The 25,682-nt window shown below is 38.9% G+C and overlaps 2 protein-coding genes across 3 annotated transcripts in view; one reads left to right on the forward strand and one right to left on the reverse strand.

Moving 5' to 3' along the window:
• Positions 1-8,208, forward strand: part of pde4d (phosphodiesterase 4D, cAMP-specific) — a 170,401-nt gene extending 162,193 nt beyond the window's left edge. For both annotated transcript variants that reach the window (XM_037680991.1, XM_037680992.1), the window contains exons 7-15: positions 1,320-1,413; positions 1,488-1,663; positions 1,769-1,867; positions 1,950-2,114; positions 2,296-2,395; positions 4,118-4,272; positions 4,400-4,522; positions 7,374-7,556; positions 7,645-8,208. In XM_037680991.1, coding sequence (XP_037536919.1) covers positions 1,320-1,413; positions 1,488-1,663; positions 1,769-1,867; positions 1,950-2,114; positions 2,296-2,395; positions 4,118-4,272; positions 4,400-4,522; positions 7,374-7,556; positions 7,645-8,136 — 1,587 coding nt within the window. In that variant the 3' untranslated portion in view covers positions 8,137-8,208. The remainder of the gene's footprint in view (positions 1-1,319; positions 1,414-1,487; positions 1,664-1,768; positions 1,868-1,949; positions 2,115-2,295; positions 2,396-4,117; positions 4,273-4,399; positions 4,523-7,373; positions 7,557-7,644) is intronic.
• An 8,933-nt stretch (positions 8,209-17,141) lies between these two features.
• rab3c (RAB3C, member RAS oncogene family) lies at positions 17,142-25,189 on the reverse strand. The gene is made up of 4 exons (XM_037680062.1): positions 24,965-25,189; positions 21,945-22,063; positions 17,450-17,574; positions 17,142-17,332 (listed from the first exon to the last, which is right to left on the reverse strand). The coding sequence occupies exons 1-4, from the start codon at positions 25,187-25,189 to the stop codon at positions 17,142-17,144; spliced, it is 660 nt and encodes a 219-aa protein (XP_037535990.1).
• Between the last annotated feature and the right edge of the window lie 493 nt (positions 25,190-25,682).

The raw sequence follows: 25,682 nt of genomic DNA on the forward strand, positions 1-25,682 counted from the left end.
GTCAGCACCAGTTTGAAAGAGAATTACTGGAGAGCATACTGAAGTTGGTAGAGTTTTTTTAAACCAGCTGTCAGAGAACCTGCAGAACGATGTTCACCGACTCCTCCACCACCTGATGGAGAAGGAGGAGGTGCGGCCTTGCATGTGGATGCTGCGTAAGCTGGAGAGGAGCAGGCATGTGTAGACGACAACTCTTATGACTTTTAGAACAGTGAACTGGCTGCTGGAGCAACAACCATGACCTAGAAGTTTGTGAACACCGGGAGAAAATGAGACAGGTGAAGTTCCTGACAGCTCGTTTTAGCAACTATCTCAGTTTACTTTGCTGTTTTCTTTTTTTTTATTTATTAAACAATATTAACACTAAAATTGGTTTATTTCTTTGAAGTTGTGTCTCCGTTTAACTTTTGAATTCCCCCCCCCACCCCCGACACACACACACAAAACACCGTTACGATGTTCTCTGTGAAGGAGTCGGCTTTAAGTGTTTGTAGTGTATAGTAAATATCTGCTGAATCTTAATCTGTATTATAGATTAAAAACAATATTTGGAGGATTTGGATGCGCTAACACATTTATATTTGTAACCAGACTGTATGAATGTTGAACTTCATGCAGTTAACAATCAAATATGAAATATAAATTACAGTTTTCACACTGATTCAGTTGATTTTATTTTATTTTTTTGCCTAGTATTGTGAATATTTCAATGTTCAAGTATTTTTAGCGACACGGAAGTTCATAAACTTTCATTTCCAAACATATCAACCTTCATAAAATGCACGTTGATTCTCAGTGATAAACTCCTCGAGCTTAACACCGAAGGGGTGGTTTTGCTTTGATAGAACTTTGTTGTATTCAAAGGGGCGATATATCACAGGTAGTATTTTTACGCAGTCCAACATAATTTAAAATTGAAAATTTTTTTCAACTTTTGTAATGAATATGCTGTTGTCTTTGATTTATGTGCAGACAAATGGTGATTTTTAGGGCAAAACTGTGTGTTGGGGGGAATGGAGATTGATGGAGGGCTTACAGGGATGTTTAGACCTGGAGCCCCACCAGCAGGTTAAAGGGTGGTGGGGTGTGATATGACTGGAGATGTTAAGAAGTTAAAGAAGTGCAGAATCACATTAGATTTGTGAGAATGTTGACTTTCTCACTCCAAACTGAAAAATAACACTGGTTGTCCTTCATCTGAATGTTAATTACTCATATTGTGCCTCTGAGTACCAGCTGTAAAAGCAGTTATTTGTGATTTATCTGTTCTGTACAACAAACTGCTAAACCCATTGTGTGTTTGTGTGTTCTTGTTTCAGTTTAAGAGGATGCTGAACAGGGAGCTGACTCACCTCTCAGAGATGAGCCGCTCAGGGAACCAGGTGTCTGAGTACATCTCCAACACATTTCTGGGTAAGTGGTGACACAATACTTGTTTCAAATACTTTTTTTTTTTTTGTACTCGCGTGTCATGCCCCTCTGTGCAGACAAGCAACACGAGGTGGAGATGCCATCCCCACAGACGCAGAAGGAGAAGGAGAAGAAGAACAAGCCCATGTCTCAGATCAGCGGCGTGAAAAAGCTGCAGCACTCATCGAGTCTCACAAACTCAAATATCCCTCGTTTTGGTGTCAAGACTGAGACCGAGGATGAACTGGCTAAGGTGAGTTTGTGTTATGTGCACACTAATGTTCTTTCATTAGGCTTAGGACAAACCAATAAAGATTAAAAGAAAATGTCTCAGATTGTGTCTTTAAATATCTTTCAGGAGCTGGAACATGTGAATAAATGGGGCCTTAATGTCTTTAAAATCTCAGAATTCTCTGGGAATCGGCCGCTGACAGTCATGATGTACACAATATTTCAGGTAAAGGCTCATGTTTTAATTGTTCAATTTCTTCAGTTATTTTCTGATTGTAAAACGACTTGTGTCTCTGTCTAATTTTCAGGAGAGGGACTTGTTAAAAACGTTTAAAATTCCACTCGACACTTTTATAACGTACCTGATGACTTTAGAGGACCATTATCACAGCGACGTGGCCTACCACAACAACATTCATGCTGCTGACGTCACACAGTCAACTCACGTGCTGCTATCCACACCAGCCCTTGAGGTGAGCTTCATGTGCACACGGCCGACGCGCACATACTCAGACACGCGCTCGTCAGCGCTCACAGCTCGAGCTTCCACAATCAGCTCCAATCAAAGCTCAACTCAAAGGCCCATCAGTGCTCTCCCTCCTCCCATCTGTGCTCCATTACCACTTCTCCTTCTTCTTCTTCTTCATCCTCCAGGCTGTGTTCACAGACCTCGAGATCCTAGCTGCCATCTTTGCCAGTGCAATTCATGACGTGGACCATCCTGGAGTCTCGAACCAGTTCCTCATCAACACCAGTAAGTCCAAACAGATCCGCTGCTGAAACAGATTAACAGCATCACTCTCTTGATTCTCTTTTTGTTAGCACACATTTAAGATGATCATTTGTCACATGTAAAGTACAAGCAATTGCATCATTACTGCACACGTGATTTGAAGGTAGAGAACGGATCAGCAGTGTCTTTATTTTGGTGATATTTGCAAATTGCAACAGAACTTTGTTTTTCACGAAAAACCATAACATCCTACAGAAATCTGAGGGCAGCCTCGCCCGAGCCACATAAAGTGATAAATAATTAAACGTTGTTATTCACCCTGGTTTTTTTCCTCCTACTTTTTTTCAAGTATATTTTGTTTAATTGCAAAAACGACATTTGCCTGTTAGTGCACAAGCTGCTATAAACCATCTTAAACTGTCATGTTTAACTAAAAGTGTGGGCAGAAACAAAAATTACAAACAGCATGACTCAGACTCTTTAAGGTTTGTGTTGGAAGTGGGTAAACAGAGCTACAAACCAGACTTGTAGCAGTAATGGTTTTTTTTTTGTTTTGTTTTAAATGTGTCCTCGAGCAGGAATTTAAACCCCTGTTATCTCTCTTTAACTGACTCACCGTCTCCCAGCTTGAGGTCCCACAGATGTTGCCTTAATTTGGCGATTTGGAGCAAAACACAGTTTATGTCCACTGGGCATTGCTTCAAGCAGCCACTCTCCAGACAAATGTGAACGTTGCATAAGAGTGTCGCTAATCGGGACATAAAAGATGCCCTGCAGTCACTTACACCACACACACACACACACACACACACACACACACACACACATTGTGTAGTGCTTCCCAAAACAGGGAATCCCTGCAGTAAAGGCATTACGAGTCACCCTGTTTAAGAGCTGATCTTTAGAACTGATATTCTGTCAACTAAAGAGCAACAAACAAGGATTTCCTCTTCCTCCAGCTGACTTTAAAGCATCCTAATGGCAGTCCAGTCACAGCTAGACATTCAAATGATCCAGTCAGGAAAATGTTAAGGGGATTTAACAAAGTTCAGTCAGGTCATCTGGACGGCTTCATTTTTGTTGTTGAGACATTTTGTCCTTCATCCAAAGGACTTCATCAGTCTGAGGAGCCACAAAAAAAACTCAGTCCCACAAGCAGCACATTCCCATAGTAGACCTACCAGTTTACTGGTGATATGTTTTTTTGGGGTCTGCTCTCTCGCCCATTAACGCCTAAGAGGTGGCCTTAGCCAAAGTGGTTCAAAACATCAAAGTTCATTCTCAATAAACCAGGTAAAAAAAATCCAACTATGTTCAGCCAGTTCATCTGGATGTTTTTTTTTTTTTTTTTTAGATGCTTTTATGGGGCTCTGAGGCATAACTGCCTCAGAGGAGTCAACAGGGGAGAGGGCAGACCCCAGGCACCATCTTATCACCAGCAAACTGGTTGGTCCACTATGGAAGTGTGCTACTTGTGGGACTGTCTGTTTGTGGCTCCTCGGATTGATGAAGTCCTTTGGATGAAGGACGAAATGTTTCAACAGAATAAAAGAAACCATACCGATAACCTGACTGAACTTTGATGGATTTTTTACCTGGATTATTGAGCATGAACTTTGATGTTAAGGGGATTTACTCATAGAGCAAAGAAAACGTTAAACATTTGATGTTTCAAATACAAATAATTGTCATAATGTTCAAACCACAGTACAACTAAAACGATCGACTGTCTTCTCACTACAGATTCTGAGCTAGCCTTGATGTACAACGACTCGTCGGTGTTGGAGAACCACCATTTAGCAGTTGGTTTTAAGCTACTACAAGAGGAGAACTGTGACATCTTCCAAAACCTGACCAAAAAACAACGACAATCACTGCGGAAAATGGTCATTGACATTGTAAGTAGAAAAAAAAATGTTAAGACATTTGAGTGAAATGTGTCATGTTTTTAATGTTACTCTGTTCAGTCATAAATTGAACCACTGTACTAATCACCTGCAACCATGTGCTTTGGGGTCTTTCAAGGTGCTAGCAACAGACATGTCCAAACACATGAACCTGCTGGCTGATCTGAAAACAATGGTGGAAACAAAGAAAGTGACCAGCTCTGGTGTGTTGCTTCTGGACAACTACTCCGACAGGATACAGGTCAGAATCAGAATCAGAATCAGTTTATTATCGCCATGTCAATGAACGAGGTTCACAAACTAGGAATTTGCTTCGACATAAGGTGCGAATAGTAGTAAAGTAAAATAAAGTAAAATAAAGTAAAAATTAAGTAAAAATGAGAACATTACATAAGACATAAGCCTGTGTACACCCACAAATAAAGTAAAATTAAAAACATAACATAACCATATGTACACCCATACAATAGAGAAAAAAAAAAATTAAAAAGCTTAGAAAACAGTACAGATGGAGTATTCAGTTATAATACAGATGTAATGTGACCAAAGCAGAAATTATGAGGTAGCATTATGAGTGTTCAGGAGTCCAACAGCAGAGGGGAAGAAACTGTTCTTATGGCGGGAGGTTCTGGTCCGAATGGACCGAAGCCTCCTGCCTGAGGGGAGTGGTTCAAACAGTCCGTGTGCAGGGTGAGCAGGGTCAGCTGTGATCCGACCTACTCGCCTCACAGTCCTGGAGACGTACAGGTCGTGGAGGGATGGAAGGCTGCAGCCGATCACCTTCTCACTTGAGCGCACAACGCGCTGCAGTCTGAGTCTGTCCCTGGCAGTGGCCCCGGCGTACCACACCGTGATGGAGGAGCTGAGGATGGACTCGATGATGGCTGTGTAGAACTGCACCATCAGCTTGGCCGGCAGCTTGGCCTTCTTCAGCTGTCGCAGGAAGTACAGTCTCTGCTGGGCCTTCTTGATGAGGGAGCTGATGGTTGGCTCCCACTTGAGGTCCTGGGTGATGGTGGTGCCGAGGAACCGATAAGAATTTGCAGTGGTGACGGAGGTATCATTACAGGTGAGGGGGGGCAGAGGGGCTGTGGCTTTCCTGAAATCCACAATCATCTCCACTGTCTTCTGGGCATTGAGTTCCAGGTTGTTGCTGCTGCACCAGGTCACCAGCCGGTCCACCTCCCTCCTGTGAGGTGAGCCTCAAATTAGCTCACTCCTGGATTCCACTGGGCCCAGCTGTGGTTCTGTTCAGAGACTCTCCGCTCTTATAAAAATACATTCGTGGTCATGTTTTATATCGAGCTGCACAGAATACATAAAGTCAGTCATACCAGGGAGAATCACACTAAATCTTTACAGCTAAAAGAGTTTTGGCTACATTTTGCATAAACAAACACAACTGGAAGCATGACATCAACTTTTATTATTAGAACCAAAAAACACAAGAAAGATAAACTAGAGAAATTGCATTTCCTGCGAAAATGCAGTGTGAATGCTTATTGCAGAAGAACTTGCTGAAATTAGCTATAAAAAACATGCTGAAACGTAGCTGTAAATGTAGAACAAGTGTAAATCAGCAGGAGAAAGCAGAAATAACACAAAAATTGAAATGAGTGGAAAAAAAATGTGGCATTAGCTGAAAAAGCTAATAGTAGCATAAAAAATAGCTAAAAAGTAGCTGAAATAACTGAAACTAGCAGAAATAAACTGAAAGGAGCATAACTTGTTTAAATTAGCAGAAATAATTTGATTAGGCTGAAAGTAGCAGAAATTACAATTTATCTGAAAACAGCAGAAATTAGTTTTAAAAAATGCCATCAAGGTAGCTGAAAAAGTAGAACAAGCTTAAATTAGTAGAAGAAAGCAGAAAGAACATGTTTGCAGAAAGAAGCAGAAAGGAGCATAATAAAGTAGAAATTACCTGGGAAAAAGCTGAAATTAGCATAAAACTAGCTGCAAAGTAGATAAAAAGTCAGAAAGAAGTTTAAATTACCAGAAGGAATTGAGGAGAGCACATTTTTGCTCAATTTGGCTGAAAAACGTTTAAATGAGCTGTACTAAAATTAGCATAAAATGGCTAAATAGTAGCTGAAATTGTAGAAAAAGCTGAAACTTGCATAAATAAGCAGAAAGGAGCATAACAAGTGGAAATTAGCAGAAAGAAGTTAGAAGAACAACAATAATGTTGTAGTTAGCATAAAGATCCCGAAACAAGCACAAAACAGCTGAACAAACCAGCTGAAAGTAGCTGAAAGAAGTTTAAATTTGCTCAAAGAAGTTGAAAGAAGCTGAAGCAGAACAAAATGTGAAAGGAGCAGTAAAAGGCTGTAAACAGATCTAAAGATCTGAAGGATGTAAAATGAGCTCAATTCATTTCCTATAAGAAAAAAGTGTCAGAAAAGGCTAAATATTTCAAAAAGCTAAAATTGCACCAAAAGTCATAACACATTTCTTCTGAATGAGCAGAACTTTTTGATATATGATTTGTTGAAATAGCTTGAAAACTGCAGGACGAGAATCACGCCGAGTGTGAATGCTTCATAAACATTCACACAGTAAGTTGTATCAGTCTAGAAAAGAGAAGAAGACCAAGGTTAGTAGTTGTCATGAAAATATAAATGTATAAGGATGTCAAAGTCAGAATGCTTTAAAATATAATCTCGTGTAATGATACGTTACAGAAAATAGGATGGAGTCTTGGCTTTAAGTAGCCAAATCAGCCCATTTTTATTTTATTAACTCAAAAATACTTATTTTACAAAATATTAATTCTTAATGCTTTTTTTTTTTACCCTTTCAAAGTAATTTTTCTGAACCTGACAAGCTGACATTAGCTAGTTGGTTAGCTGTGTTTATTGTGTATAGCAGGCTTAATAGACTGATAGGTGCAATGCTTCTGGCCGACAAAACCGTTCTCTTCCTCTTTTCTAGCCTGGAACAGTTTAGTCTCATTTTCTTTCAGCTTGATGCCCAGCTGACTGACAGCTCACATGACCAGAGAAATCCCTGCACTGTTTATTGGACGTTATCAAAAATAGGTGAGACTGTGCAAACTATGCCTTACAAAATCTGTTATTTGGTTTATTCAGGTTCTCCAGAACATGGTTCACTGCGCAGACCTGAGCAACCCCACCAAGCCTCTTCAGCTGTACCGACAGTGGACAGACCGCATCATGGAGGAGTTTTTCAGCCAAGGTGACAGAGAAAGGGAGAGAGGCATGGAGATCAGCCCCATGTGTGACAAACACAACGCCTCCGTGGAAAAGAGCCAGGTAATGATTGCAGCCACATAAATACATCACCAGACTGTAGCGTATAAGCATGGACTGATGTCCACCTTGTCCTTCATGCATGTTATAGGTTGGTTTCATAGACTATATCGTCCATCCGCTGTGGGAGACGTGGGCGGACTTGGTCCATCCTGATGCCCAGGACATCCTGGACACGTTGGAAGACAACCGAGAGTGGTACCAAAGCACTATCCCTCAAAGTCCGTCTCCTGCTTTGGACGAGCCAGAGGACGGCACTCGTCCCCCTGGAGGGGAGAAGTTCCAGTTCGAACTCACCCTGGAGGAGGACGGGGAGTCGGACACCGAGAAGGACAGTGGCAGCCAACCAGAAGAGGAGGAGGACGAGGAAGAAGAGAACAGCTGCACTGACTCTAAAACACTCTGTACGCAGGACTCTGAGTCTACAGAGATTCCTTTGGACGAACAGGTGGGGGAGGATGAAGAGGAGGACGAGGAGGAGGTGGTACAGGAAGGGGAAACACCCTGCTCACAAGCGAGTGCTGTAGAAGAAGACGTAGCAGAGGAGGAGAGAGGGGAGGAGGAGAAATCCCCCGACACATAGCAGTTACAGACAGCACCTGATTAACTTTTCTTCTTAGTAACAACAGATTATTATTTATAGATTTTTTTTTTTTGTGAACTTTGGTTTTTATACATCTGTTTCTGGTTCCAAAGCGTGTGCTGCTCTCCACCTTTTGCCCACTCCTCTCGTCAGCTTTATTTAGACACGCCCGTCGGTACTACTTCAACTTTTTTTGCACTCAGGAAACTCCTCTTTCATTCCCATTCGTGCTGGGGTGGTGTGTCTCTGCTGTCACGTTCACTCGTCCTCTCAACCTGAAGTGTAGGACGCAGGCGAGCGGTAGCGGTCTGCTCAGTGCTGCTCGTAAACGACGTCGTTCTCTGTCTTTCTGCTTCGTCTCAGCCTTGCCTGAAAGTTCTGTAGTGTCTTTCTGTTCGATTAAGTGCTGATAACTCTAAAGAGACAGTTATTGGTGAGAATCTCCGTTCTGGTTAGATCATATTCTCCCTGCTATGAATTAGGAAGCGTGTTGATGCTGCTGTTGGGCTGAGAGCCTGACGGTGTGCTGCAGAGACGGTCGCTGCAGGACAAACGGGAGCTTTAGGAAACGCATTTGTGATGTGGAAGTCTTCCTCGAACACCCAACTGACAAAAAGCTTCAATCTGAACAGCTGTGACGCTGTCCCAGACCTCTTTGATTTTTGTACTGTATTTAAGATTCTGATATTTTCTAGAATTTACTTTTGCAATCCGAGGCTTTTCTTTTGTTAAATGAAAACCAACCGGGAGAAAAGTGACATCCAGTGTTCTGAAGAGTTGACAGCTGGAAGATTTGAGTGTTCAGATCCTTTTGCACTTGCTCCAATAGCATTTATACTACTATTCCCATACCACTATACTTGTTTTCAGTTAGTCCTGTGTGTTGAGATTTGATTATTTTTTAATAACGGTCTTTTTTTTTTTTTTTTTAGCTTCTTCTCTGAGATAGAAGCAAAAACCCGAGGTCTTCTGCTTTTCATCTCACTGGAGTTAATGACGTGGATGAAGCCCTTAAATGTTATTATTGTTGCCTGTAGTTCTTTTGAACACACCCTGAGACAATGCAATGCTTTGTAGTTACAATACAAAAAGCACCTTTTTTAAAGATGTTTGATTAGAGCTCCACGTGTTTAGAAATAGTAAAAATGTTAAACATGGCCAGGGTAATTTTATGCCAACGTTATGAAAGTTTGCATTACTTTTCTCCATCTTTTTGGTTGAAAACAAGTAAAAGATGCTTGTTTAAAGGAGGTAGGTTCAAAGGAGGGCTCTGTGACAAGGTTATGAACGATTAATAGTTTACCTGCTGCAGATAGCTCCTTGAATAGCTAACAACTAGTGTGAAGGTGACCAAGACCAAAACAGATTACAGTAGTCACTCGCTACTTCGCAGTTCGTGTATCGCGGACTATCTCTATCGCGTTTTTTCAAAACAAGATTGGATGTGACACACAAATGGCTGATTGATGGATGAGCCGCACGAACAGCATGGAATTTTTATTTAAAATAAATTATTCTAAATTTTTTAGCTCCTCCTGCACCTTTGTGCAGCTCATACTGCTGGATAAACTTCCTGCTGCAGCTGATCAGCTGTTCTCCGTACAGCATGGAGAAGTGGGCGTGGCCAAGAGCGCTTGCAGGTGACAACGAGCAGATGAGGCAGGGAGCTGAAATCATGACATTCTGTGCTCTTATAGAGCGTTTAGAGTTTAGGAACATTGTTTAGAATATTGCAAGAGTGTGAGAAGGGTTTAAAACGCCTATATATATATATATATATATATATATATATATATATATATATATATATATATATATAAACTACTACTTACTATTTGTACTACTATTCCTACTTTGCGTTTTTTTCCACTTATCACGGGGCTTCAGGGTATGGATTCCCCACGATAAATGAGGGACTAGTGTACTCTATTCCTAAAACAACTGCTATACTGAATATATTGAAGCATTTCATACAAGTGCTATTTTTAACTTTTACGCCTCTATGGATTTGGATTAGATGATTCTTCTAGAAGAAATGCTGTGGTATTTCTTCAGGAAGGTCAGCACCGCTGCTAGAATTTGTGCTAGCAAGAGAGAAATACATGTAATTATTTGTAAATTACTGTTTTTTCTTAAATTTTCAGAAATATACAGGTGTACTAAATGGTGTTCATGTGAAATGCTGTGAAATTGTTGTGGGAAGTAGCTTTAAGATGGCAGCAACCCACTTTGATCCTGACCCCACTCAGACTAGCCGTTAGCTCATCAGCCAAATTCGATATAAACTCTACTTTTCAAATCTGAGGTTGTTCAAAGAGCTATCTGTAACAGGTAAGATATTGATTGTTTATAACCTTTCAGCAGAACCAAAAAAAGTCAAAGTTGTTTTTTTTTTCCCATCATTATACAAATGCGGTATTTATTTGTGCATCCCATTGTTAACTTCAGTTCACTGTCTTTGTTTTCAACAAGACAATCAGCTTCTAGCATTACTGTCACAGATGACAATTCTCCATGTAGATATTTTTGATGCGGTGGTTCCCAACCCTGGTCCCTGAGGAACACCATCCTGCATGTTTAAGTTGTTTTCCTGCTCCAACACACCTGCTTCACTGATTTAATTACTTCATCAAGTTCTGCAGAAGCCTGTGAATCACCATTTATTCAAACCAGGTGTGGCAAAGCAGGAAACAAGTAAAACATGCAAGATGGTGTTCCTCAAGGACCAGGGTTGGGAACCCCTGTATTTAATGCACTAATAAACTCATGAACTCTTAATACTTAGATTATTTCAATTCACAAAGACACAGAATCATCCTTAAACACATGTGTCAACATCTGCCAAGTCCATTTTCTATGTTTTCACATTTTAAATCACCTAAACCCAATGCTATTATTTATCTGTTTATTTTTCTATGTGTTGTTTTGCACAGTAGAAGTAAGTACTTCTCTGTAGTTTAGACCACAATACAGGCTTGCCCGTTATAGAACCCAAATATACTTTTGTTTGCCCTGTATATATTTTAGAAAAAGTTCACTAATGTAAAAAAAGGAGAAAAAAAAACTTGAAACACTGCACACTGCTTTTTTAAAAAAAAGTTTTAATTTATCTTTAATTTTGTGCCAACGTTTTATTTTCATCCTCACCTTATGCCCTTACCTGTAATAAGAAAATCTGGTTTATTGCTGTTTACAAACATATTTATTGTTCTGTACATACTATATAATTATTAATGTTGTTACTATCATAATGCAGTTTGCTGTAAATGGTTGATTCTTATCATCCCTTGTGGTGATGGTGTGGCTGTATTACGTACCTCTTGTTGAGAGAATGTTTATCACACTTGAGCTTCGGTGTAAACGATCCATCGACCTGTTGCTTACCTGAGAACTTGCTCAGAGGTAAGAGAGGGAAAGCCAAATTTATTTATTTTAATTTTTTAAAGAAGCTGTTCCTTGGCCCATGGGCTGTGCCTTAAAGTCAATACATCATTTGAATTAGCCTTTTCCTTTATTTTTTAAATTATCTTGTTCTCCTTTTGCTGCATTGGGGAATCTTTTGGCTTTGGTTGGCCTGATGTCTTGTGGAGAAAAGTTGCCTTTTCAATCTCACAGCCAAATAGAATTAGCTCCGTCACATATATGACTCTGGGTAGGAACATACTGCATGTCGGTGCAGAGGTGTGTGGAAGTTCGGGTTAACCACAAGTCAAAGATTTGCTGCAGGAATGAATGTGGCCTGCAGCCAAATGTCTAAAGAGTCGTAAATGCTGGAGACCCGCTCACAATAGACTTTAAGGGAGGGACTCAGCTGAGTGGTCTGAGTTTTGATCAGATCACAGCTGCAAACACTGAATACGAGAGTGTGTGTGCATGTGTGTGTGTATGACCGCGGCCCTACGAAGCACAGAGGCTTTGAGACACATCTGCATGTTCAGCCACTGCTGCATTAATTACGGCTGAAACACTGACGGTGTGCTGCTTATCTATGCTCGACCCACTTTCACTCATATTACTTGCAATATCCAAACAAACAAAAAAAAAAAACCACACATTTTTCTGCCGGGACAGAAGGTGGGTGGGGGGTGGTTAATCTGTTTCTGTACTGAAGGAAGGCAGGCGGGTGGATTGCATCCTTGTCCTGAAACCAGGACTCTTATTTTGACACATACTGTAGATCTGAAACAGCCCTGGACCAATGGAAATAGTGTTTTATTTTTATTTTTTCTCTCATTATCTGTTCTATTTTTTTATGGTTTCAAATGAAAACAAACTGTAACTTTACCAACAACAACAAAAAAAAGGTCTTCAGGACAATTATTTTTTTTGGGGGGAGGGGGGTTTGTCTTTAGAATGCCAACTTGTCTGGACGTTTCACAGGACAATTAAAATGTTATTTTATTGGATTCTTTGTTAATCGCAGTCTATTGGATAGCACTGTAGATCATACAACTTTATCTAAAAAAATGTAAAAAAAAAAAAAGAATGAAAAAAGTTTTTATATGCAATGGATTAAATAAAAGCATGGGTTGATTTTGCCTACCTGCTGGCTCCTTCTCATTCTTTCAGATGTTAAATATGTGTGGGTGCTCTGTGAGTTTGGGACTTCACGAGAACAACCCTGAAGCTGATTTCTGTATTTCAGGCACACACACAAGAACATTTTATTATATTGTAAAATAATACTTTTTGTTTTGTTAGTTTGTTGCATACAGCATTTACAACAAATACTTGACTTTATTACTTAAATTAGGCATGACAGGCCACAATGACAACCTTAGGAGTTTTTTTGGTTTTACATTGATAGTCATTCCCTAGTCCAAGGGTCTGCAACCTTTAGGATCAAATAAATCATTTCTGCCCCTTCCTTTCACTAAATTAAATGTGACCAGAGCCACAAAATCTGTTAGAATTGTTATTATCAGCTGGTGGCCACTTTTAAGTTTGTTAGAGGGGGCCAGTAGGTGTGAAATTATAAAACTAAAAACATCCAGTGATTGTTAACATTTATTGATACATTTACGTTTTAAGACGAAAAGACTAGATTCCATTCATCCATCATCTTTACTGTACTTGCTTTTTCCTTTTTGGATTGCAGGGGGTCACTGGTGCCCATATCCAGGTTGCAAGTCTATCACAGGAGACTGGATTCTTGTAAAGGAAGAAAAATATATTATTTTGACAATTAACAGAAACTAAAACATTGAACTATCCAGGCTTATTTTATTTTATTTATTTTTTGTATGAGTGTGGAGAAATTGAGTATCCTACTTCAGAATCAGAATCCGCTTTATTGTCATTGCACCGAAGCACAACAAGATTACATGTCAGTACAGCCCGTCCAAGTAAAACACAAGCCGATGAAGGCAGTGAGTTTGTTCGTGGACACTGCCAACACAGGTCCACAGATGTCCTCGGAGTCGGAGCAGGAGGGAAAAGTGTCCGCCTTCGTCGAGAGCAAGCAGGAAAAAAAAAAAAACTTGGAAGAAATAAAGCATAAAGTTAAAGTGAGTATAATTTACTCTTTGTATTAGTACTTGTATCCCCATATGTGCAAAGGAATTGACAGGAAAACTGCTAAAACTAGTGATTTTTTTGTTGTTGTTGCAGGGATAACATCCTATAAAGTTCAGTTTTATGCTAGTTTTGGTCAAAGCTTGAAAGAGCCACATGTGGCTCCAGAACCACAGGTTGCAGACCCCTGCTCTAGTCCTTTCTGGATACAGTTTTTGACTTAGCTCCTTCCTGGTTTTTCACAGATTTTTCTTGAATTCACTCCAGAGTTTTCCTGCAGAAATAATATGAATCTTGTTAAAAATGTAAATATTTGACCAGTTTGAGCTTCCGCCCACTGCAGAGTGTTAAAACGTTTTCTTTCAACATCACTCTCTATAACTTAAAGTATTGAGAAAGAAAAATGTGCGTTTTACTTCTCAGAATCTAAGGATGGAGACAAATAAAAGAACATTTGCTTTTAGAATATGTACAAAATACTATATGCAGATATTTTTTTTAATCTCAGCTTTGGACTATTTAAAAAAAAAGTGGCAGAGACTTTTCATCCTCAATACCCATACAGTTACTGGCATTATGACAACGTAAACAATTGTACTATTTTAATTTACTATAAATTTATGATTATATTTTTCAAATTATGTAACAGTTAAACAAATGATGCTATCAAGATTTTTGTTTAATAAGGACTAAGCAGATAGAGGATGGATGGATGGATGGATGGATGGATGGATGGATGGATGGATGGATGGATGGATGGATGGATGGATGGATGGAATTTGATCTATACAAACATCTCAATTTAGTTTGCACAAATTTCACTAAAAATTAAATACTGTCAGCATTGTGGCACAACTGGTAGAGCTGCTGCCTCTCAGCGAGCAGGTCCTTGGTTTAAATCCCTGTCCAGGGGCCTTTCTGGGTGAAGTTTGCATGTTCTCTCCGTGCATGCGTGGGTTTTCTCCGTGTACTCCGGTTTCCTCCCAAAAACATGTATGTTAGGCTGATTGGTAACTCTAAATTGTCCATAGGTGTGAGAGAGTGAATGGTGGTTTGTGTCCCTGTGTCCCTGTGATGGACTTGGGCCCTCACACAGTGATTGCTGAACATGGGCACCGGTGACCCCCGTGACCCAAAATAAAAGAAGTGGGTAAAATATAATGGATGGATGGATGGATAAATACTGTACACTAAACTGATGATTTTTTTTACAAACTTCAAGGCTGCAGAGCTTCAACTCTACCACTGGGTGGTGCTGTTTGACTACAAATGAATGAGAGAGGAAAGAAGTAACGGTGCCATGCTGCTGAGACATCAGGCCTGCTCACAGGTCAGTAGCCTCCAGATTTGTCCATCATGTCTTGTTCTCACCAGTGAAGAAACAGAGAACACAGAAACCAAATGATAGAGTTTGAATTTATTTCTTATAATCTCAAAAACATACTCTTTACTTTTTACTTTGTTTGCACTCCATGAAATATATTCAGTCACACGTAAAGTCTTAGATTTCTAAAATGATTTTAGTTTTTTTTTTTGTTTTTTTTTTAACCAGATTGACTGTTTGTCCATTTGTGTGTGAAATAAATCTTGACTGAAGATTTTATATAATTTAATTCATGGCAACAGGTTTTACTAATACACACTGACAGATGCTAACACGCAGATCTTTGAACTAATTTCCCTTTTTTTCCTCTTTTGTGAATCTTAACAGCATGGCATATGGCATGGACTAAGTTCCCTCCCTGACTATCTTTACAATAACACTGCATGTTAACATGATACTAGATGGTCAGTCGACACCCAACAGATAGCAGGAACAGCATACAGCACGCAAATACATCGGTACAAAAGGTATACACAAACAATACACTTTATAACTGTAATTTATCTCTGCAATATGGCAGGTAAACACACACGCACGCACACACACACACACACATCAGATCACAGGATCTGTGACAGCAGGCTCTGAATGAAGCCCGTCTTTCAGAGTGCAACATTTTCAGACCCATTTCGACCACTCACCACTCGCATACCACAGATAGGAGTTGTTACACTCCAAGGACAGAAGAAACTATTTACAGAATTTAATTCATAAAATATTGCACTTATTGGCCCTTTGCATCTCATAGCGAGCGCTATGGAAATGCTCCTAAATCTGTTACACAGAGTGATATATACAGTGTCCTAGAACATAAATCTACACTGACCAGTGAGGACTGACTTCATGCACGTTTTTTTATTTTTATTTTATTCAGCTATGCAACAAGCAATTATCATTGCTAGAAAAAATGTAATGTTTTGGCACAAAAATTGTTTTCCTTATGAAGTTAAACAAACTGTTTAAAGTAGCTACGAGGTTTACACTACATGGATGGATCAATAAAGACAGCAGGATAAGTTTGCAGGAAGAAAAACTCCCCCTAAGCAACTTAATGAAATGTTTTTCTTGTTTTTTTTTTCTAAGAAGGGACTTTGTTTTTAAAGCACAAAAGCATGCTGGCTCGAAAAATTATGGCTGTTTATTCCATGCCAGGACACATCATCTGATTTTGTCACACATGTTGCTGTGCTTTGACAGCTTGAGACTTTCATTTGATGGACGGTATCGTTGCCATCGCATGGAGCTGATGATGAAGAGCTCTGGGAAAGACCAGCCTTTAGACAAAACAGGACAAATGCTTGATATTTTTGGCAGCATGCTCTTTGTGTGAAACAGTGAAGGGGCTTCTTATAGGCTGAGGATAATGACTGAGTTGCTTTTACGATTGTAAGGTATAATTATTGAAGAAATGACACATCTACAGACAGCAAAGGGTGAAAATCTTCTCGCATCAGCACTTGATCCATTCCAACAGTTTGCAGGACAATGGGACTTATACAGAGGCCATGTTGGAGATGCTAAAAGGCCACTTTTTTCTCCAAAGGTAGACTTTTTATGGTATTAGGACGCAACGCTTACACTCATGCAAATCCACACTCACTTACTGTACAGTCACAGCCACACACTTATTATTACAGTCATCACACACAAGAAAGCTGCTACATCTTCTAGAGCTATAAATCAAAGATTTGGCAGCTTTAGGAGTCAAAAGGAAAGAATAAAAGGACAGTTTGCGCAACTTATTAAAGCAGTCACTGATTCTACCTCTCGTCCTAGTCTTAACAAGTTTAAAGGTCTTACCTGTGCAGTATGAGTGTGAACTACTGGAAACCCTGTCAGATATATTCAGTTTACTATTATACTAACTAGTTGAAGAATAAGAATAGTGTTTTGCTATATTCTAGATAACCTGTGATGTTACGTTTTACGTTAGCCATGACTTGTTTCCTGGTTATTTGCTCTTTTATATAAGGTGATAAAGTTGGGAGACAATGCGACTTTTACTACTAAAGAGTGAACTGCAGTCCAGAGGAGGCAGTAAAGCAGAGTGAGCATGATGCTCACTCCACCACCTAGCAGGACCTGTGCTGCTTCCAAACAGCGGTCACTAACAGTTGCATCCAGATGGTTGGAGGGGCGGGGCGCTGTCTGTCAGTTTGGCGGTGGGGGCTCCAGTGGTGACAGCCGGATCGGTGTCTAAGCTCTCGGACATCTTGTCGCAGATTAGGTCGACGAGTCGTTCAAAGGTCTGCTTGACATTGATGTTGTCCTTGGCGCTTGTTTCGAAGAACTCAAAACCTTAAGATAAGAACACGAGACGACATGGAGGGAAAGAAAACAACGTTTTGAATGTTTCTTGTGCAACAAAATGAAGATGATGCAAACCAATGTGGTGAATGTTGTTTTATGACCTACCCAACTGTTCTGCCAGCAGCCGACCACTGTCCACTGAGACCACCCTCTCTTCCTCCATATCACACTTATTCCCAGCTAGCACCACCTGTGCATTATCCCACGAGTAGGTTTTTATCTGGGTCGACCTGCATGAAATCAGACACAAATACACGCATCTTATTTAAATTAGAGAAATTGCATTTCCCGCAAAAATGCAGTGTGAAGTCTGAAGAACTTGCTGAAAAACAGCTTAAATTAATTAAAAACATGCTGAAATGTAGCTGAAATGGAAGAACAAGCCTAAAATTAACAAAGAGCTCATATTTGCTGAATTAGGTTTAAATAAGCAGAAATTGGCACAAAAATGAGGAAATTAGCTAAAAAACACTAATAAAAACTAGCTGAAAGTTAAAACAAGCTTACATTAGCAAAAGAAAGAAAGAGCACGTGTTTGCTAAAAGAAGCACTAATGAGCACAAAAAAGTGGAAATTATCTGAAAAAAGCTGAAATTACAAAAAAAAAAAAAAAAACAGTTGAAAAGTTAATAAAAAAAAAAAAAAAAAAAAAAGGTAAAATTTTATAGAAAAAGGCTAAATTAAAAAAAAAAAAAAAAAAAACAGTTGAAAAGTTGCTAAAAAAAAGAAAAAGAAAGAAAGTTAAATTGTTATAGATTTTTGCTGATTTAGGCTGAAAAAAAGTTGAAATGAGTGCCAAAAATATGGAATTGGCTTAAAAAGATAAAATTAGCGTAAAAACATCTAATAGTAATAGTAGAAATAATTGAAATTAGCAGAAAAAATTAAGCAAAAAGCATAACAAGCTGAAAAAACACCTGAAATTACCTTAAAACGGCAAAAAAAAAAAAGTTTAAATTTGCACAAGCTGAAAGAAGTTGAACAAACTGTGAAAGGAGCAGAAAAAGGTTGTAAACAGATCTAAAGAATTGAAGGATGTAAAATGAGCTCAATTCATTTTCTCTGAGAAAAAAGTGGCAGAAAAGGCTAAATATTTCAAAAAGCTAAAGTTACACCAATACCAAAAGTTATAACAGGATTGTCCTGAAAGAGCTGAACGTTTTGATTTATGATTTGTTGAAATAGATTGAAAACTGCGGAACAAGAATCGTGCCGAAAAGCGTACAGAAGAAAAATGGATCACAATTGTGTGAACGCTTCATAAACATTCACACAATTACAGCTGATGCTCTGCTCCATTAAAAAAAATAAAAATAATCATACGACTTGTTTATGTGTTGTTATTTTGTACAGGATTCTTCCGAAAAAGAAAGAAGGAAGAGGAGAGAACATGATGTAATGTTTATTTCTCATTTGGACCGGTCAAGGAAAGTGACATAATCTCCGTCCTTTTGGCATCATGTAATATTTGAGTCACTGAATGCATCACCAGAAAAATGGGTCAATTTCTCCTCCAATACTGAAAATATGCAGCGGCATGTAGGCCATTATTTATTTTTGAAACTCTGGAAACTTCTCACACTTCAAACCAGTGTCTAAACCTCTTGAATCCTTTTATAATTGAGGAATCAAAAAGGCAACACTTCTGTTAATTTGCTTAGAAAAGCTATCTGCATGTAATTATTTCTAGATGGATGGATAGATGGACGGTTGGACAGATAGATGGACTGGCATAACTTTAGCCATAAACTATGTATTAAAAACCCACTGTAAGCGCTGTCAGTAGAGGTAAAAACTGCACTGACAGTACAATTCCAGTTTCTCTGTTCAAACCTCTGCAGGCTGCTCACAATATGGAAAGGAATTTAAGGAACATGTTTTTCCTGTGAAGTTGCAGTTTGACTGAAAGTAGGGCAGCAAACACACCACTGGCTGAAAACAGGAGATAAAGAGGCAGCAGAAGAAATAAAAACAGGAGAGATGTCAGCATTATGTCTCCTGTTCAGTGTCCAGTTGTTGCTAAAACACTTCTCATGGTGGTCATTTCGGCCAGTTTAGGTCCAATACTTGATGACAGTGTTACTGTACAGGAGTTCTCTGGTTTGTCTGTGACTCAGGCATGAAATGAGCACGTCACAAGCCTAATTCAGCCACAGTCTGGAAGGAGCCATTACCATGGAAACATTTTTTTTCTTCAACATTGTGACAAGAAACAAGGGAAAGAGAAAGTGGAATTAAAGCAAGTGACAAAAAGTAAATTCAGTTTTGTGAAGGATCAAAAAGAAGCCCCCTTGTTTTTTAACAGTTGATTGATTTGCACTCTGTCTGCTAAGTAAACTGTCAGGTAACCCTCTGGGATTGCTGTTGCCAGTGACACACTTGGCTCCTTTAATTAGATAGCCACCACAGACAGTGCTCTGACAGCAGTGTACTGTCAAAGAGTCAAAGAGGTCTTAAAAGAATAATAGGTGCGTCTGGCTTGGGTCTGTCTTTACATGAAAAGCCCTTTTTTGTTTACAGTGACAGGAAATTAATCTGAATTAGGCTGATAACGTGGAGCTTTTAAACAGTTGTTGTGATGTTCCCTCTGAGCTGTATATTGCTTTTAAACATTTATTAATTACAGTTAACTAGACAGTAGTATTTGCAAAGACAGGGGCTTTCTGAAACAACTGTAAAAGGTTGCAATTTGAGTGATAAGAGCTAAGCACACAGGCATTAATTATGATTCAAACAGCCCTACAACACCACCATCTGCACCAATAATTGATTTTTTATTGATGCAACACTAATCTAAAAACATCATTTTATTTAAACACTTATATGTACATTACTTTTTTGAGCTGCCAGAAAGTCCAAATGGTATATTTTATCAGCCCCAACAACGGACAAAGCAGTGTGAATGCTTATTACAGAGGAACTTGCTGAAAAACAGATGAAATGAGCTAAAAAAAAAATGCTGAAATGTAGCTGAAATAGAAGAACAAGCCTAAATTAGCAGAAGAAAGCAGAAAGAACACTTATTTGCTGAAATAAGTTTAAATAAGCAAAGATTTGTACAAAAAATTAGGAAATTAGCTAAAAAAAAGAGCTGGAATTAGCAAAAAAAAATTGCTGAAAAGTAGCTGAAAGGCAAAAAGAATTTTAAACTTCCAGAAAAAGCAAAAAGAGCTGAAATTTAGCATAAAACAGCTAAATAGTAGCTGAAATAGCAGAAAAAGCTGAAACTAGCATAATTAAACTGAAAAAATAATTAAGCTGAAAGGAGTATTACAAGCTGAAACTATCAGAAAGAAGTTAATTGGGCTGAAAGAAGCAGAAATTACCACAAAAAATTTTGAATTTATCTGAAAACAGACAAAATTAGCTAGAAAATACTAAAAAGGTAACAGAAACTATAGAACAAGCTTAAATTAGCAGAAGAAAGCAGAAAGTACACGATTGCTGAATTAGGCTGAAAGAAGCAGAAATGAGCACAAAAAAGTGGAAACTATCTGAAAAAAGCTGACAATAGCTACAAAATCCCAGCTGGAAAGAAGCTAAAAAAAATAAAAAACAGAAAGAAAATTAAATTACCAGAAGAAAGTGGAGAGAGCACATTTTTGCTGAATTTGGCTGAAAATGTTTGAAATTAGTGCAAAAAATGTGCAATTAGCTGAAAAGGCTAAAATTAGTATAAAACAGCTAAAGTCGCAGAAATAGTAGAAAATACTAAAACTTCTAGAAATAAGTTGAAAGGAGCATAACAAATTAAATCAGCAAAACAAAGTTAGAAGAAGCACACACATGTTGTAGTTAGCAGAAAGAATCTGAAAGGAGCAAAAAACAGCTTAAAGCAGCTGAAAGTAGCTGAAAAAAAAGTTTGAATTTGCACAAGGAAGCTGAAAGGAGCTGAACCAGAACAAAATGTGAAAGGAGCAGTGTAAACAGATCTAAAGATTTGAAGGATGTAAAATGAGCTCAATTCATTTCACATGAGGAAAAAAGTGGCAGAAAAGGTTAAATATGTCAAAAAGCTAAAGTTTCATTAATACCAAAACTCATAGCAGGACTGTCCTGAAAAAGCTGAATGTTTTGATATTATGATTTGTTGAAATGGCACAAGAAATGTGGAACAAGAAAGATGCTGAAAAACGTTTGGAAGAAAAATGGATCACAGTGGTGTGAATGCTTCATAAGCATCCACACAATCTGTACAATTATCTGTACAAGTATTATTTGTGGTGTTTTTATAACAGTTTTGTTCACATAAAAACCTAGTTTCTATAACTAACTGAACGCTGCCTTCCAACCCCGTGTTCAGACACAAATGCATCATCCAACAGAACAGACATTTGCTTCAGAGTTGTTGCTCAGTTGGTGTGACTCATGAAGAGGCCAGAGCTGTGACCTTGACAAGTTTCTCCTTCATCGCAGAGCCAAAAGTGTATGTTGCATGAAAAGTGTCAGATTCCATATGTTAGGAGAGCGAGGCACACTGTTGGCTTTAGCAGGAGGTGAAGAGGGTTGCACAACATCATGGTGGACTTGACTCACAGCAACAGAAAGTTACACTTCATTTCACCTACAGTATATACAAATCTGATGAAGCTTGACTCACCAGTCCTGCACAGCACCGAAGGACTCCTCGTTGGTGATGTCGTACATGAGGATGAAGCCCATGGCTCCACGGTAGTAAGCTGTGGTGATGGTTCTGTAGCGCTCCTGGCCTGCAGTGTCCTACACAAAGACAACACGACTTAAAAGAGCTGCTGGACTGTCAAACTCAGCAATATGGACTTAAACCCTGTACAGCACAAACAGATGCACAACAACACTGTTAATAAGCAGACACTGTATTTATTAATATGCTGACATTCACACATAAAAACGATAATCATCTTCCATTGTGCACATAATCTGGAAACAATCATTTTACTAATTGCCTTGCTGACTTTGCATTGATAACGCACCAAGAGCAGCACCTCAGTGTTGCTTGATAGGTCTGACATTTTTGCTCAGTAAAATAATAATTTGGCTCTGTTAAAAGGCTCAGCAGTGCAGTATTAAAAGCTTAGCTTGTGACATGTAATTCACAGGAAATGGTCTAAATATAGAAGTTGAATTATTTTAATACAGAGTAGCTGTGCACTGCTGTTGGAGATAAGATGACAGAAATGTCTCAAAGCCAAACAATAATAGATAATGTCAGGACAAAATGCTAAAGCGAATGGGAAGAAAACGTTTGTTCACAGTTGTATTTCTTATTGATTTTTTTTTCTTCTGATTATTATCATTGAACTGTTCAGTAGAATTAAACAAAGCTCGATCATGTTGTACGTTTACAGCATTGTTCTTACACCCACAACAAGTGTGTTTCCAGGCTTCTGGGACTCATGTCAGAAGACTTCTGGCTGCTCCACTTGGCTCCTGTTAAACAGACGCCCAACAGGCAGCTCTGGATTGTGTTCCTTTGCGTTCTGTTCATCTGCACATGGCGGCAACTGTGCGCCTGTTATAGCCAGAGGACAAATCTGACCTTCCACTTCACAGAAATGGAGCTTTCAGTCTGCACAGCTTCCACTCACAAAGCACAGCTACAGCCTTCTGTCAGTTTATAGCAAAAACAAACTGTACTTGCATATTTGCTAATACTCATCTTAATAGTCCAGTTCATACACAGGCCATCTGAGCACATTATTTAATCTTCTTGTCTGGATTTGAATGTAATTTCTCAGCTAAGTCCTTAGCATAGCATTCTCAGCCTGTTTCTGCCCACCATTTTGCTTGTGCTTAGTTAAAAGGATAGAGTGGAAGCAAGGAAAGGAGAATCTGCTTGAGTCCTGAAAATTTGAGCACTTTGAAAAGCATTGCATGTAGCTGCAAGCTCAGCAGAAATCAGCCGAATCAGCTGATGACTGACTGGTGAGAAAGTGAGCAGAGACAGAAAGTTGAAAAAGAAAAAAAGAAATCAGCTTTAGGTGTGCATCTGGTTTTTAACGACCTAGCCATGCATTTGTGTTCTGTTCAGCAGTCTCATTTAATTACAGGAACAGCTTTTATATATTATGATGTGGGTCCACCACAAGGACTCGCGCCAATAGTCATCACCTTAAAAGGCCACTTAGTGCATGTCTCAGCTCACTGTGAGCCCAACTAAAAGAGACAAGCCAATTATCTGGATGTAAGGGCAGTTCTTTTCCCTTCTGAATATGCTCGTCTGTGCTGATGATAAACACATTATTCTGATTATCACTCGGCGTTCAACGCCAAGTTTTCACATTTTGATGTGAGTGCCTCTTCTTCAGCTATTTTTTTTGCCAAGAAAACACCAAACGTTTGGCTAGTTCTTGTAAAATGGTGAAAAAATAGAGCTAAACCTTCATATTTAAATATACCAATGAGGAAGAAAATAGAAGACAAGAAAATGAATTATTTTATTAGGAGACAATCTGCCTCTACAGCTCCAGTGGACTCCTAATTAAACAGATTCTGCCGTTTCCCACATGTTGTGGAGAAGGTGTTGTTTCCTGCGTTCGTCTCTGCTGTGCTGCACCGACACTTACTAATTTCCTGTCAGTAATGTTGAGATTTCCATCTGTCTCCACACTTAGATCACAGCATTCAAATACAATATAGCCTTTCCTGAGTTTTTACTGAGTAGATAAATCCCTCAGCCTTATGTAAAACATGGTTCAATGACTAAGATCATCCTGAAGTTTAGTTTTTGCACATGTGTCAAATAATGTGCTAAATTTTAACTGAGACAAATTTCAACTCTTACACTGACCTTTAAACATGTTGCCTGTGAAGCTGTAGATATTCTTAATTGTTCTGTGAATCCTCAGGATACGAATGGCCAAGACTATCACAGCATACTAAGAAATATATGATATATCCCACAAGCCAAAACACTGACTTGAACCGAATAAATGCCTCGACAAGCCCCTTTTTATTAATGCCAAATACCTACTGCCGTCTAGTCCCAAACTGTCACAGTCCTTGACACATATTGATCAATGCAGAAACGCATGAGACATAATGAGCTCAGGACAATGAATGATGGTCTTTCAGTGACAGGAATCACTCAACAGGGGCACAATGGCTAAAAGAAGAAAACAGAAACAAAAAGTGTTGATTCTCCAACTTTTTAGCTTTAGAACTACAAAATAACCGAGGTGGGAACTTGCAACCCCAACTATCTTTTAGTCATGGTAAGCAATCATTACAATTGGGCCAATTAAACAAGGGTTATAATGATAAAAATAAGAATTGTGTCATTTTTATTGAGTAACACTTTATATCTCTCATAACAATTACCAACAACTGTGATTACCAATTATTTTAAATGTAATTTTGCTTCTAGTAGTCATCGCAAGACTCTTAACTTGATGTTTTGTAGTGGGGTCCCGACTCCAAATTTTAGAACCACAAAAAAACCCTTTCTTCCAGACAGTTGTAGCAAGTAAACGTTCACCATTTCGCTAAATCAATTAAAATTTAAAAACCTATACAGGTTTATATATTTAAAATGCATAGTCAAATGTATAAACATCAAGTAGGCTGAAGCTGGGGTTGGTTTGTCAACGAACATTTTGTGGCTCACTTCTGAATATTGAACGCTCGAAAGCTATTTCATACCCAGATCTGCAGTTTGATCCTCTTGTCGTTTTTGTACACCGTCTTCACTTTGAAGTCGATGCCCACTGTGCTGACAAAGGCTGAAGTGAAGGCATCGTCGGCGTAGCGGAACAGGAAGGACGTTTTACCCACGCTGCTGTTGCCAATGATCAGCAGCTTGAACATGTAGTCAAAATTCTGGTCTCCCCCTTCTCCTTTCCCCTTGACATCCTGAGTGGCAGCCATCTGCAGAAACAAAGAAGGCGTTTTACTCTGCTCTGTGGGTAAATGAAAATAAGAACATGCATTATGATGTTTTCTCAAATTTGCTGACGGGTTTGTTAAATTCCTTCCTATAGAAAAGCCATGTCAGGATCTGAATCAAGTTTGTGTATGCATGCTAATAAAAAAAAATAAAAATAAAATAGTCCAAACATTTTGTTCAGAACATACAGGCTTGTTGTAGGCCACAGATCAGAGGTGACAGAAGGCTGCGTCAGGAAAGCAGCATGAGAAACACAGCAAGCTGTTGTAATAATAAGCATTAGATAACAAGCTGCGGTTTTTTTTTTTAAATGATATAATCCCTGCAATCTAGTGATTCTTTTATTGATGTTATAACTTACTTAGCTAAAATAAATTAGGCTAAGACTGGGTGTTTTTAATGCAGAGGAGGAAATATTGTTTTTTTAATGTTCATAGTGGCCTTCTCTGCAGCCTACATACCCCCCCCCCCCCC

This window comes from Nematolebias whitei, chromosome 8, assembly GCF_014905685.2.
Source record: "Nematolebias whitei isolate Nwh7 chromosome 8, NemWhi1, whole genome shotgun sequence".
Classification (NCBI taxonomy): domain Eukaryota; kingdom Metazoa; phylum Chordata; class Actinopteri; order Cyprinodontiformes; family Rivulidae; genus Nematolebias; species Nematolebias whitei.

Bases quoted from the DNA above. Each gene is read 5' to 3' on its own strand.
- rab3c (XM_037680062.1), bottom strand. From the start codon at position 25,189: ATGGCTGCCACTCAGGATGTCAAGGGGAAAGGAGAAGGGGGAGACCAG. The intron at 22,064-24,964 runs GTATGAAATAGC...GTCTTTGTGTAG, and splicing joins GGATCAAACTGCAGATCTGG to GACACTGCAGGCCAGGAGCG. The intron at 17,333-17,449 runs GTAGGTCATAAA...TCTTATCTTAAG, and splicing joins GCTGCTGGCAGAACAGTTGG to GTTTTGAGTTCTTCGAAACA.